The following is a 14,971-nucleotide window of genomic DNA, read 5'->3' as shown; positions in this document are numbered from 1 at the left end:
CAGAGACCTCGCCGTGAGGTTTGCTATCCGTCGCGGTGCTAACGATCTTAACAATCTTAGTGGCCCCCCGCCCGTTGATTATACTATTATAAGTATCGGTAGCGGTTTAGGCGGGGGGCTTAGGCACGGGGTTAACGGGGACATACCCGGAGTAAACCGTTAGATCTTCTATATCTGCAAAGGGGTGCCTTAGAGGTAGTCTTAATACAGATTTTTAAGTTGCACTAGTGCTTATAGGCAGGAGCGGCTAGTAAAGACGCCGTTATGATTACCTAGATAGTCCTCTAGGCTATTAAGGGCGTTAATGGCTCCTTTATTAGTATTAACGTTATAGGCGTGGTTATTGTTATTGCCTCGGCCGTTATTGTTGTTATTGCGGCTGTAGCCTCCGCGGCCACGACCTCTTCCTTCTTGGTTATTATACCTGGGGCTGCTAGGCGAGCCGTAATCCTCTGTTTTATGTGTTTCCGGCCGAGGGCAGTTCGTGGTCGTATAGGGCTCGCAGCAGTTGTTTTAGGTAGCGTTAGATTATTTATTAGATTGATTCTTGGATCCGCTGCCTTGTTAGTCGTTATTCCCTTAGCGAGAGCCGCGGCGGTTATTATTACGATGCTATTTCAGTATCTCTTATTTCTGTTCTAGAAGGTTATCGGTTATAATAGAGATATTATAGGCCTTTTTCTTATCTTTTTTCCTATAAAAACGCTAGTTATCTTTATGGATTCGGTAGGTTCTAGGCAGGCCGTTAACGACATTAACAGCTATTAGCTTATTAGGGTAGCTGTCACTAATTAATAGGAGGGTATCGCGGAGGTCTCTATACTTAGAAAGATACTAACCTATTGACTTAAAGGACTATAGCTTTAGGTTGGAGGCCTACTTACTAGTGGAGATCTAAATCTCGATATCTAATAGCTTATACTTACTTAGGCGCTTCGAGATTTCCCAGGAATACTTAATACCTTTAAGGTCTCTTTTAACGGCTCGATCCAGGGTTAATAGGAGGAAAACGTATGACGTATCGCGCTTAGTGTGATTAACCTAGTAGTATAGCAGCCGGTTCTTCTAGTTCTTTTACGAGACTCGAAGGTCAGGCACTAGTATAGGAGTAGCAGAATGGATAGAAAGGGCAGAAGGGCTAGAAGGGCCAGACTCGGCTAGCTCTAATTTCACTTTAGGCTTATAGATATACTAGTTTTCGAGGGTAGGAGCCTAGCTCTTAATACGAGCTTAGCCCTAGATAAAGTGCTAGAGATTAAGGTCCTTAGCGTGTCGTTAAGCCTTAATAATCTAAGCGACGTAGTTAGAACGGCCGTTAAGAAAAGGTCTATTATAAGAGAGGGCGTTCAAGGAGGTTATCCTAATAAGGGGGGAGGGGTATAGGTAAGGGGATAAAAGAGGTAGTAGAAAAGGTAGAAGGGGGGAGGGTAAATCAATAATAGCTTCGAGCCTTAGTAGGCGAGCGGTTAGTAGTGGCTTCTTCGACACTTAGGTAGGCAAGCCGTTAGTAATAGCTTCTAGCCTAGGTAAGCGAGTGGTTAGTGATAGCTTTAAGTCTAGGTAGGCGAGCGGTTAGTAATAGCTTCATCGACGCCTAAGTAGGCGATAGCTAGGTTATTAGGAGGGTAGGAGGGCATAACGCTATAGTACTAAACCTCTTTACGAGCTAGGCGGCGGTTTAATTTAGAAGCTATCTAGAGCTTCTTTTTAAAAGGAATAGCAGGAACACTAGTTACTACTATATAAAAATATAAGATCAAGCTAGTATAATTTTATAAGAAGATTACGTTAATTAAAGAGCTAGGGTAGATATTTAGTCTAGGCGATACGGGCCAGGGTACTTAAGCAGAACGGATTCCCTATACAAACACCGTTCGTTTAATATACCTACGTCCGAAGAGTCCACCGTTTTCATACCGACGATTTCCCACAGGACTAGTTATCAGACCACGGCTATATAGATGTCGTATAGGCAGGACCACGACGTGGTCTATAGAGGATCCAGGGGGGATCTACTACTCCCTAACTAAGGGCTTCGGACCTCGGGTATTAGGATATAACAGGGGCGGATACCGGAAAAGACCGGATAGGATCTAAATAATATAGTACCTATAATAGAGTCTTTACTACCTAAATTAAGGGTATAAGAGACTTACACAGATATAACTTAATATAATATATATACACGAGATTTCTGCTCTACTAAGTTGATTATCTAAGTGCTATTTGACGTGCGATAGTAGGGCCGATATAGTTATGCGTTTACATCTGTCGCAGTGCACGTGACAGGCCCCACAGTCTATTCGACATAGTCTGCCAGCATGGTATGTGCCCATGCGACACAAATTACGCTAATAAAGAATCTTGGTGCACGGGCAGTTCCATTTTGTGCTCACGCTAGAACGACTTGCACTGGGGAGTGGAAAGGTAATTACCCAAACTTTCTGTCCTCACATTCTTTCATAACCATCGCAGGCCACAGTTCTCTTTCCTTTTCCTTATTAGGTCACCTGGTCTGGCCTCGTTTTCTTTTCGACCATCAACCCACGCTACTCGCAGGTTAATAATATACTCTTTCCTGCCTTCTGCTTTCTACTCTACCTCCGTTTTGTTTTATTTTGTTCACCTGGTTCCTTTCGTCTCTCCCCTCGAGTCCGCTGCTGAACAGAAGCAGCACCTGGTAACAACGCGAATTTCACAACCAGCAGAGCAGCAATAAAATAAGCTTTGGCTACATCCCAGCCCCGACAGACATTGACAGGCCACGATCATGGCTAGCACCAGCATGGACTATGAAGGTGCCAATGGCGACCGATATGAAGGTCAGTTTCCCAATAACTAGCTTACCAATTGCTCTTCCCAATTGCAGAAACAAAGCTTAATACCCGAGTGCCGTTTAGATGAGACGCATCGGTACGACCGCGACAATCGCAGTGCCTCTCCCCGTCCCCTCCGCGACGAACCCGAGGGAGGTCGTCGACGCTCTGCCTCCCCTCCCGGCAACGGCGATCAGTAAGTTCCAGCATAGACACTTTTTCTTTTTTTTCCGAAGACAAAAAAATCTTCTTCCCCCTACTCGTCTGGGAGATGCGAAGTGTTCAGTGTCGATGCTGACGGCTTGTTCATGATACAGTGTTTCCAAAGACGATGCGGCTTCAAAGGGTGGCGATGATGATGGCGCGGTCAATCCTGGCTCCAATCTCTTCGTTACTGGCATCCATCCTCGCCTAAGTGAATCCGAGGTTACCCGGCTCTTTGAAAAGTATGGGGAGGTTGAGAAATGCCAAATTATGCGCGATCCTCACACCAAAGAATCTCGGGGGTTTGGCTTCGTTAAAATGGTCACCTCCGACCAAGCCGACGCGGCCAAGGAGGGCCTGCAGGGGGAGCAGATTGATGGCCGCACTCTGAGCATCGAAAAGGCTCGCCGCGCCCGTCCTCGTACTCCGACCCCGGGCAAGTACTTTGGTCCGCCTAAGCGTGGTAAGGCTACGCCCTAGCTGGCTCGGTAATGAATCATTGCTCTGAATGCCAACCATGCTGATTTTTCTCTTGCTGTAGATGGTCGGGGTGGGCGCTTTAACGATCGCTATCGCGACGAGCGTCGCGGTGGCTACGGTGGCGGCAGCGGATACTACGGACGCGATGACCCCTACCGCTACCGCGGCGGCGGCGGTGGCGGTGGCAGCGGCAATGACCGACGGTATGATGACCGTGGTGGTTATCGTGAGGATCGGGGGTACGATCGTACGTATCGGGACGATCGAGGGGGCTATGGTCGAGAGCGTGAGGAAGGCTACGGCCGCGTTGACCGCTACGGAAGTGGCCGCGAAGACCGCTATCGCGAAGACCGTTATCGTGATGACCGTCGGGGCGGCCCAGGTTATGAGCGCGACAGATATGAGCGGACCGCTGAACGCGATGCCCCTCGCACCCGCGATGCGCCCTCGAGCGGCGCTGGCTATGGTGATTCAGCTGCTGGTCGCTCTGAAGGACGTGAGCCTTACGGATCAGGTTTGAGCTGCAAATGACCATCATCTTGCGAATTCAATGGGCTGACATGCGTAGGATCCCGTTGAACATGGATTGGACTAACGTCACGGTGCTGCGCTCTGGGCTGCCATGGCCGCTTTTTTCACGTCTCTGGTGCTGCGATCCATTTCAGCAAATATCATCTTCTTTGCGTCCGTTGGTACTTGTACAAATTCGGCTGGTCTGGATGGGGAAACAACAGGGGATTCTTCCGACCACATCATCTCTTATGCCTGGCCACTTGTAGATGATGGAAGGCCATTCAGCACAAGCATCGGACTTTACGGAGGTTACGGATCGCCCACTTTGCTTTTGAGTCTTGGACGACGTTCTTTCGTAGCTTTGGCAAACAATCAACACAGCAACACCAAGGCGTCTCGACCGGCTAGGTCCAGTTGACGTCAACCCTCTCTTCACCTTCAGCCGTCAAGTCCTGGGGTCTTCACGGACCCTATTCCTCACCACTTTCATCCTCCCATCGCGACCTCCCGTTACATCTTGTTCCAGTATCACTTGCACCATTTCTTCGAGGTTTGGCGCAGCTTTACAGCTACAGACAATCAGCAAGGCTCATTCCGTGCAACCAAATTTTGCCGCGATGACACCGGCAGCAGCTTTATCACAACACGGCTCTCGTCCACCTGAAAAGAACTCATGTACTAGATTCGACTGACCCACGCGAACACTTTTTATCCAGCCGTAAATGGCGCCTTCATGGCGTTGTCATCTCATGTCATGACGTGGCCGAGAACTGTCCAACATCTATCTCTGCATGATGTTCAAGGTACTGACCCCTTGGCGTCTCTACTAATACTTGGTACAGATCATGTGGCTGGGGCAACTTATCGCTCATTGCGACACCCAGCTGTCTCAAGTGTTGCGTGGACCTGTATAGTTATTCCGATTGCTTCTCGGTTCCAGCAGTCGCCTCAGCTCACCTTCAAACATGTCTACTTGAGGACCAATGCTGTCCGTCTTATCAATGTATCCTTGGTGTCCTACGCGAGAGATGCTAAACATATCATAGGAGCCGAATCTATATTTAAGGGAGTATATACTTTGTATGAGTATCGAAAAAGTTTCTATAGGTATCGAACTGTCTCTACTAAAAGTTTGTATGGGTATTCGAATATAACTTCGTAAGCGTTTTGGCCCGAACCTAGTTAAGTAAGCAGGTCGGGTTAATCTCGCTTTTCTTACCGTATTATATAAGAGGAGTAGGGCCAGTATATACGTAAAGCGTATATAAAGCATTTATTATGATTATGATTATTATTAGTATTATTATTATTATTATTATTATTATTATTATTATTATTATTATTATTATTAGTATTATTATTATTATTATTATTATTATTATTATTAATCTTACTCCGCTATCCTATCTAATCTATAAGAGCCTATTTTAGGCTATATAATCCTTTTTAGGTAGCTATAAAGGGGAAAAGCTTAGGTCCTAGAGAAAACCGCTATACTTATCCTTAGGTAGAGTAGTACTATTATAGGGCCGATATAGCCCCGGTTTGTCTATTCTACGTATCAAGATTATACCTCTAGACTAATAGCTAAAAGAGCCGTTATTCCGACTATAGTTCGGATATAGACCTATAAATATCTCTTCTAGGAATCCTATCTTCTATATATAACTACGTATAGTTATAACGATTATAAGTAAGTATAATATCGTTTTTAAGCTTTTTATATAGAAACTAATTTAACCCCTTTAGTTAATTAAAGGTAGTAGTAGGTATAATCTTAATAGCTCGGATTAAGACTCGTCGTTCTATTTTATAGTAGAATCCTAGTAATTAAGGTTATATTATAGAATCTAGCTCCCTATCCACCTATTATCGAATATCTAACTACTACTACTATAACTATTACTATTATAATTAACGGATTAGTTTATCCGTTCGATTAAAGCCGATTATAGTATAGATACCTCCTCTGTCTCCACGGCCACGGCCACGGCCGCGGATATTATAACTACCTTGTTATTATTATTATTGTTATTATTATTGTTATTGTTATTGTTATTACTATTGTTGTCGTTGTTGTTGTTGTTGTTAAGAGGTAAACCTCGCCGCTACCTCCTCTTACCGAGCCGCCGCCCGTTATTCCTCTAGATCTTATTCGGAGAGCGTATGGACGTTATCCTTATTAGAGGATCGACGGCTATCGCCGCGTGAATTAATAGATTAATAGATTAATGGATTAATAGACGATCATTGTTGTTAGATGCCTATAGCCACCTTATCGGGGTGTGACTTACGCTATTTTGTACACGGATAGAGTACTTCCGGCCGATGTATCTATATCGATTTCCCCTTATTTTACCTTATAGTTAGATATACCCGCAGAGTACCTTTTACTCTGCTTTAATGCACACACATATCTTTTACGTACCTTTTTTATATATTAACAGGTATAAGCCCGGCGTTCTAATAAACGAAGCTATTCCGATAGATCCTACAGCTTCAAGGCAGTCAAAATAGCCTTAAGTCTATAACGGGTAGTTTAGTATTATTAGCTATGTCCGCCTGCTTTATTTTAACCGTTATTGGATCGCTTAATCCCCTTTTATTTAAATCGCTTAACTCGCTTAACCTCTTAATCGTTTAATCGCTCCTTATTTAATCGGTCTATTATAGTCGGTTTCGATAGTTTATTTCCCTATAGTCCTAGTTGGTTAGACGATAGCCTTAAATACGGCGTTGCCTATAACCACTGGTAGTGACTTAGCTTATACAGAATTAATCAGTTAGCACGCCGTAAATAGTCGTTTAACGGCCGTTAATCCTACTAGTATCCTTTATTACGGAGGCGTTAGTTAAAGATTAGAGTATAAGTAAAATTCTTGTAGTAAATGATATTAAAGAGCTTGAAATTAAGACTCCCGGTCGTTCATTCTATCCGTATAATAACGGTGCCGAAGCCTTGGATTTATAGAACCGAACTACCCGCGACGATATAATCCCCTCGCGTTATAGGCCTATAATTAGTAAAACGGGTAATATCGTTAAAGATATAAATAGTGGCTCCGGAATTAAGGATAGCTAACTCCCGAAGAGGGCAATCTACGGCACCTCCCGTCGATAATACGACTACGGGGACCTGGGCGAGGAATCTACCGCCTAGCGCCGTCGTGGGCGTTATCGTGCGCGCCGTTATAGGCGCCGTAAGCGGCTTCTCGTCCGGTACTCGTTAGGCCTCCTGGAGGAAGGCCGTATACCCTTAGTTTACCTTCTTCTTCAGTGCCTTTATTTTAGTCACGGCATTCTTTAGGTCGGAATCACTCTTAAGGAGCCTACTTACTAAGTAGCTTATAGTAGTTCCCGGATACTACTCTAAATTAGCCTAATCAGGGAATATATACTAGTAATCCTCGAGAGGGTATCCCAGGATTAAGCACGTAGGAGAACCTTTAATACGTTTATAGTAGGACTACCGTCTTTTTAAGGAATTACGAGTTATTAACGAGGAGGTAGTACTATTATTTCCTCTTCCTTTTCCACGGCTATAGCCGCGGCCCTTAACCTTTTTATTAGATAACGATAAGAACGTTTATACGTTATTATTATAGTATATAATAATAAGGTTATATCACTAATCTATCTATTCGTTAATTTTCTTACAGTTATTCGGAGCCTTATAAAGGTGCTATCAATACTGGTTTATAGCGGTCTTCTTACGGTTTACGATATAACCTATAGTATTAATTTAAATGGCTTCGTATACCTCGCTAGGCTTATCGCTACAGAACAGGGCGTTAAACTTTAAGGGCGTGATAAAGGTAGTAAACCACACGGCCACCGCTCCTATCTCTTATTCTTATTAATTAAAAGCACGCTCCTTCTATTTATATTCTTCGAAATTCTAACTATAGGCTACTCTTCCGGTAACCGTTAAGTCTATCTAACTAGTAGAGTTATCTACTGAAGCCACTAAAGGGTAGCTAGCGTATATTGGAAGGATAGGATAGGTAGGTTCTATAAAGGGGTCTGTAGGTCGTAGATAGATCTAGACTCCATTTACTTTTGCTATTATCGTGTACTAACGGTTCTAGGACTTCTAGTCAATATAGCTAGTATATATAGCCTTAGGGGTCTCGGGTATCTTACTGGTTAGGTTATTATACGTTAAAACTATAAGATTTAGTCGGTTATATCTCGCTCTAGCGGCCTGGCTAGTAAGGCTCTTCAAAGATAGAAGAATAAGAATAAAAGCTAAGACTCTCAATTCCCAAATATAGCATAACCGTAATAGAGTGAATACAATCAGAACAGTTAGATTAAGAGGTCCTAAATTGATTATACTAAAGCTATAAACCGTTATAAAAACGTGTCCCTAAAACCTGTGGTTAGGAGGCAAAATTAGTGCCCGAAATTCTAGGGATATTAACTATCTATACCTAACCGATTATTCGGCCGTTAGGTTATTCCACCCCGAGGGTGGTCTGTGCCACATATAGCAGCACAGTCTAACAGTTATATATACAAGTGATACCCACGGAACGCCCTTAATTAAATACAACGCTATTTACGATAAACCGTATATAAAACGAAAGTACAGAGATTTTGCAACTTATAGGACTATATACTGTAGGAGCTGTTATTTAAGGCGTAGTCGAAATTATTACACAATAGGTCAAAATTGATTAAGATAATTCTGTATACTTATAACTGTGTAAGGAGCGTTAGGGAACTGCTATTACCGTATTTTATATAGTGTAGATTCTGTAAGCGTCTACCCGGATTATACTCTTAGTAATCCGGCCCGTTACATAACCGAAAAGACTATAGTCTATTCGATATACCCTATAATCGCCCTTAACCTTAGTTATACGATTAAAGCTATTCGCAACTAGTAGATATAACAGGCATATAATCTATATAGTCTCTTCGCTATAACTGCCCTTAAACTTATCCTCCAGGTTGTCTAAATACTCTATCCGGACTTCCTCTAGCTATTTTTACTATAGCCGTTTCCGTATATCTATCACGCCTACCTAGGACGTAAATATCTTAACTTTCTGGTTGTATAACGCCTTTGTTAATCCGTCTACCACTATTTCCGCGCTCGTAACGTATATTACGAGTATTTACCCTGATTCCTTTACTTAACGTAACTAGTAGCTGTAGATATCGTTATAGCGAAGGCGCGTTATTAATATACTAATCTCTTAATTAACTAACGGAATCGTTTAGTTATTATTACACAGGATCCTTAATTCTGGATCGTTAAATTCTACTCCTATACTATATAATAGACGTTATATAAAGATACCTTCCTTTACACCTTATACTAACGCTAATAGCTCTGCTTCCGTCATTAACGTTATAACCGTATCCTGCTTATTAACGCGCCACGCGATTATTCCTCTAAATAAACATATTATAAACGCTTAACTACTCTTACGATTAAAGGTATTATCGGCAAAGGAGCCCTTAGTATAGATTTTAATAGCATCGCTACCCCCTAGTTCTAATGTATACGATTAGCTATTAATTAGATAGAGGATGAAATAATCGGCAGCGTCGTGGTATATAGGTTCGGAATTAGTATTAAAGCGGTTTAGCCTTAATACTATAAACGCGATATCAAACCGCGATATCACTATTATATATAGTATAGATCCTATCTTCTATTAATATCTTTTAACGTTAGTCGAGGTCCCTAAATAAGGCAGTAGTTCTATAACCTTAATTAGGTGCGTTAGGCGATAGTTACTGCCATACTTACTATCCGGCTTTAATAGACATTCTAAGTTTACAATATAGTCGCGTTACGATAGCCAGATCTTATATACGGCACGGTCGCGAATAACCTTAATACTAAAGAACCACTCTAGAGAATCGCTACCTTATAGGTCATAGTGGCGTTATAGGGTATTAATAGCCTACTCTATCTATAGTTTATATTATTCCTTATAAGTAAAAACGATATCGTTAACGTAGAAAAATAGGATTAGACCGTGACGTAGAGAATAACACGGTTCCTACGGCACTATCCAAAAACCGTCCGCTAAAAGTATAGCCGAAAAGTGCTTTTAATAAAGCAATTAGAACTCCTTAAGCCTATATAATGCCTTTCTTAGGTATAAACGGCTCCTAGGGGCCAGAAAACCTGGTAGCGGGTATATAAAGATATTATTGGGGAGAGGCGCGTATATAAACGCGTTTATAACGTCGAATTATAATAGTGTAAGCTTAAAACGGGCGGCGATAGCCATTAACACGCGGAATAACCTCCCGGCTGAAGTTACTACATATATGTACTTAAGCGAGGATTAATACTACTAATCTCCTCGTACCATAAGCTTTATCTTATATTTATACAGAAACCTATACTTATTGAATTTATATATTATCACCTATATCGAATTAAGAACCTAATTTCTATTTACTACGGACGCCGGTACCCGTATCCACGACCCTATCTCCTTATAGCTTTATAGGCAGTCTTCTTATATCTATCGGAATAGATGGCCGTAAAGGTACGAAGGTATATCGCGAGGGTTTTTCGAAGGAGAAAGGAGGTCTTTACGATAAATCTTCGTAGCCGCCGCAGTAACCGCCGGGGTTATATTTCCCGAGGCTGCTATCGGGGCTATAGACTCGAGTAGTAGCGATAAATGCCACTATAGCGTTATAGATATAGTCTTTTTTAACCGTAATTTAGTTACCGGAGTCCTATTTAATATATATATATCCGGGGCGTAACGGCCTATATCAAACGCTACCACCTAATAGTCTCTTTTCCAGCCATCGCCTTACCGATTAGGGCGCGCGTTTGTCTATCTATAAGGAGCCCTATAGCCGTCGCTATAGGGATATCACGGTATCGTGTTCCTTTATCTATTAAAAGACCCATAGCCGTATGTGCTTCAGGACGATTACTTAAGGTTATGGCTACTATTAGCGCTATAACCGATAGCGGGGTTACTAGTAGAGTATAAAGCTATGGTTTAAAAGGCTATAGATAGGGATTAAGCGTTATACTAGCTAAATCACATAGTTCGTGACCTATATCTTATCCTCCTATACTCGAGATAGCCTCCTCCACCTCCTTATAGCCGGGTATTACGGACTATAACCTTAATAGCACTACCGTCAAGGAAAGGGATCCGGGGGGAACTAGCCCCGGTAAAGGGTTAAATTCATAATAAGCAGTTATGTAAAGGGGGGAGGGGGGGTCCTTAGCTTATATATCTATAAACGGCCGTGAATCTCTAGCCCTCCCCTGCTTAATCTAACTAATTAGATTTTCTAGTTATTACTCGGTTGATCAACGGAGGTTATCCTTAAAGGCATTAATATCGCCGTTAAGAAAGTTATGTTTATTAAAATCTATATCGCGCGTGCGAGTAACACGGTTACGGATATGGCGCCCTAGTAGCTAGATACGGAAGATATTAGTAGAATCGTAGCCGATAAGGTAACCGATATAGCTATAACGAGCGATACGATTTAATAGCTTATTCGCACCCTTTCAGGAGTCCTTTATTATAGTATACGCCTTATAGCCGTATACTCGAAGATCTAACAAAATCGGCTTCCTTTTAAACAAGATATCGTATAGCGTTTTTCAATCCTAGTTATTATACTACCTTTGTGTCATGCGGTTATAGACGTATATAGCCGTGGGAATAGCCTAAGGCTATATAAACGGCGGCAGTTTTACGTGGATATTTATCGCACGACCCTTCGAAATCACTACTATAGCAGCGCGTTCAGCACCCCCGTTCTACGCTCATATATCGGTAGTAGATACTTCTAACAGGATACCCTCCTCTCACAGGAAAAGGGTAATATCGTTAGATTAAGTTAGCTCGTTATTAGATACGAAAACACATACCTTATAGCCTAATTAATAGTCCACGTAGGCGAGGAATTCCTTAATTATTATAAGGATATACGCTATAAACTTGCTCTTTATAATGTAGGTGGCCGTAAAACCACTATAACGGTCGGTGAAAAACATAAACCGTAAATCCCTATTAGACGTTTAGTTAAAATCCGTGAAATTAATCGCCTACTATTCTCCTATAGAGGCAGGTACGATACGAGGGTGCCTACTAATATACCGCTTTATCTTTATAAGCTCGTAGGCCTTATAGTCGATCGTTATGAGTCCCTTAATCTTAACCCCCTACGTCTACTCTTCTGAATGCTTAAGAGGCTTACGGCTAGCGTGCCCTAGTCGTATATACTATAAGATACCTTCCGTACTGCTTAGATAACGTATCGTCGATTTATAGGCGCCTTTTCGAGTAGAAGAAGAAGAAAAGCCTAGAAAAGCAGCCGCAGATTAGTTAGAATTGTATGGCACGTACTTAATAACGGTCTAATCGAAGTAATAACTTAGCTAGTATAGTATAGATCCGTCGGCACGGCGAAGGCAGTCATTATTTAGTGGCTTCTAATCTTAGTAGTATCTTTATAGTCGTAACCGTTAGTTTAGGATTAAATTATAGGTAAACTCTACGTAGTATATAACGTTTAATAGCCTAAAATCGAGGCCTCCTATTAGTCCGTTTAATGTCACGGTCACGTTACTATAACCTTTAATAGGTAGGGATAAACTACCGGCTACGATATAGTCTCCCTATATGGTGGGTATAAAATCAGAAAAACAGGAAAAATCATTAAAGATATAAATAGTGGCGCTGGAATTAAATATAGTAGAGGCTAGAAGAGGGTACCTAGTAATAATACTAGCTATAAAGCTTATACCGTAGGAGACACTACTACCGTTAAGTCACGCCTCTTTAAGTTATACAGAATCCTGACTTATATCCTTCTTCACCTTCTTTATAGCGCGCAGTTCTTCTACTTCCACACGTATCGTAGGGTTATATTTAAGAATCCGTTAGACGGTTAATTTTATACTATCGTATATAATCTAACTATTAGACGCTATTTCCGGGAATAGGTACTAGCAGGCGTTAATATTATAACCAGGCGTAGTATATACGCGGCAGGGTTCCCCTTATCGCAGGGCAGATTTACGTCTTTTGGAAGAAGAGCGGTTAATTAAAGTAATAGAAGGTATAGCTATAGATACCGCGGTAGCGGTAATAGGATTCTTAGCTTTATTCTTCCCACGGCCGCCTTCCTTCTAGAATTAGCCGTGGTCTTTAAGGCATTTTCACTCTTTTCGCTTTTAGTATATAGTATAGGGAATACCCTAGCGCGATAGTTACCGCGCATTCCTTAGTCTTTAAGTCTAGTCTTAATATATCGTTATCTAAGAGTATAAAGATCCTCGGGGAGGATTACTTCCTTATTTAAGAGGCGTCCCTCGGCTTTAGTCTAATCACGGCCAGCTATACCACGGATACCCCTAAAGAAATGTACTACCTAAATATACGTTACGGGCGTCGAATGAACCTCTTCGAGGTGCTTTTATAGTTCCTGCTAGGGGATGGCGTAGGTGGTAGACACGCCTAGAGGCCGTGTAAGGCCGTAGGTTCGAACCCCACACCCCTTAATCGCGTGCGAACTTTTTAATTCGTACACGACCTACCCGGAGCTCCTACATATTACAGGGGTCCCCGCACGGGAAGATATTTATCAGCTTACGGGCTGATAAGTGGAACTATACTGCCTCCTTCGGTATGTACCCTCCTTAGGACGAGAGGGTACGTACCTATCATGCGTAATCAAGCGCATCTATATATATACACTACTACGATCAAGCCCTGGGGCCTAGGGAACTCCGGGGAGCGCGCACCACCACTTAAAGACAAGTCCCGGACTAATAAATCTGCTTCGTATATTCTTTAGTTTTATATATAAGTTATTTAAATAACTAGATACTCGTTATAGGCTTAGTCTCCTTAATGGACTCGTGCCATAGCTTTAGGGCTGTATAGACGTATTAAAAAAAAAAGAAATAGTTCCTACTATCTTACTAACCACTTCTATCGCTTCTTAAGGCTTTTCGGAGTAGTATGGATATATTTATTGTACTCTTCGTAGATATATACGCGGCGTGTAGTTATATAGTAAGCGGTATCGCGTTAAATAGCTTTATATACCCCTTAATACGTGGCGTTATATAGGAGTAGCTTACGACTTTTATTAATAGTATTAGTCTATTATATTAGTATAGCGTTAATACCTTTAGCTTATTTATAGTAGGTATACATTTATATCTTCTAGCGCTATATCGTAGATTCATAGGCACGCTAACCGCCAGCTATTAAGTCTAATAGCTATATAGGCGTAGCGCCTACTTATATAACTGCGTTTAACGCTTAGAATTCACCGTAGGTAGGCAAAGCAGGCTTTTAAGAAGGAGAAATAGAATCGTTAGTACGTAGATATTCCTAGACTTTATTATTAATAGCCATAGCTTCGTAGTGGCTACGCTAGAGCTTCTAATTATAATAGGTTTTATAAGTAATAGACTAGTGTTCAGATATCTTATTAGTTAATAAAGACGCTATATCGGCGCGGCTAAATAGCTTTTTAATCGGTAATAGTAAAGGTAAAAGGATAGGTTTTTTACGTAGTAAGTAAGACTTTCAATTATTAGATAAAGCGTAGTCGAAGTCGTTATAAAATAGGTTAAAATTAATCAAGGTAATTATATATAATTATAACTGTGTAAGGAATATTAGGGAACCGCTATCACCGTATTTTATATAGTGCAGATTCTGCAAGCGTCTACCCGAATTATACTCTTAGTAATCCGGCCTGTTATATAACCGAAAAGACTATAGTCTATTCGATAAGAGCGAGTCGCGCGAAAAACGCTACTAAATCCTAAAAAATAAGCCCCTATTATACCCTGATCCTATCGCACGTTAAATAGCACTTGGATAATTACCTTAGTAGAGCAGAAATCTCGTGTGTGTGTATTATATTAAGTTATATCTGTGTGAGTCTCTTATGCCCTTAATTTAGGTGGTGAAGACTTTCTTATGTGT

General features: G+C 41.5%; 2 protein-coding genes across 2 annotated transcripts; both read left to right on the top strand.

Annotated features, from left to right (window-relative positions):
* Positions 1-2,770: 2,770 nt before the first annotated feature.
* SODALDRAFT_285530 (RNA-binding domain-containing protein) lies at positions 2,771-4,031 on the top strand (the record flags this gene model as incomplete). The annotated part of the gene is made up of 4 exons (XM_028608493.1): positions 2,771-2,822; positions 2,901-3,012; positions 3,134-3,483; positions 3,562-4,031. The coding sequence occupies 4 exons, from the start codon at positions 2,771-2,773 to the stop codon at positions 4,029-4,031; spliced, it is 984 nt and encodes a 327-aa protein (XP_028462620.1).
* Positions 4,032-4,122: 91 nt separating this feature from the next.
* On the top strand, positions 4,123-4,990 carry SODALDRAFT_364048 (hypothetical protein; the record flags this gene model as incomplete). The annotated part of the gene is made up of 5 exons (XM_028614613.1): positions 4,123-4,321; positions 4,395-4,667; positions 4,730-4,772; positions 4,856-4,906; positions 4,954-4,990. The coding sequence occupies 5 exons, from the start codon at positions 4,123-4,125 to the stop codon at positions 4,988-4,990; spliced, it is 603 nt and encodes a 200-aa protein (XP_028462619.1).
* Positions 4,991-14,971: the final 9,981 nt, after the last annotated feature.

This window comes from Sodiomyces alkalinus, assembly GCF_003711515.1.
Source record: "Sodiomyces alkalinus F11 unplaced genomic scaffold SODALscaffold_14, whole genome shotgun sequence".
Lineage (NCBI taxonomy): Eukaryota > Fungi > Ascomycota > Sordariomycetes > Glomerellales > Plectosphaerellaceae > Sodiomyces > Sodiomyces alkalinus.
Note: the sequence above shows the minus strand (reverse complement) of the source record. Positions and strands in the feature narration are given on the sequence as shown.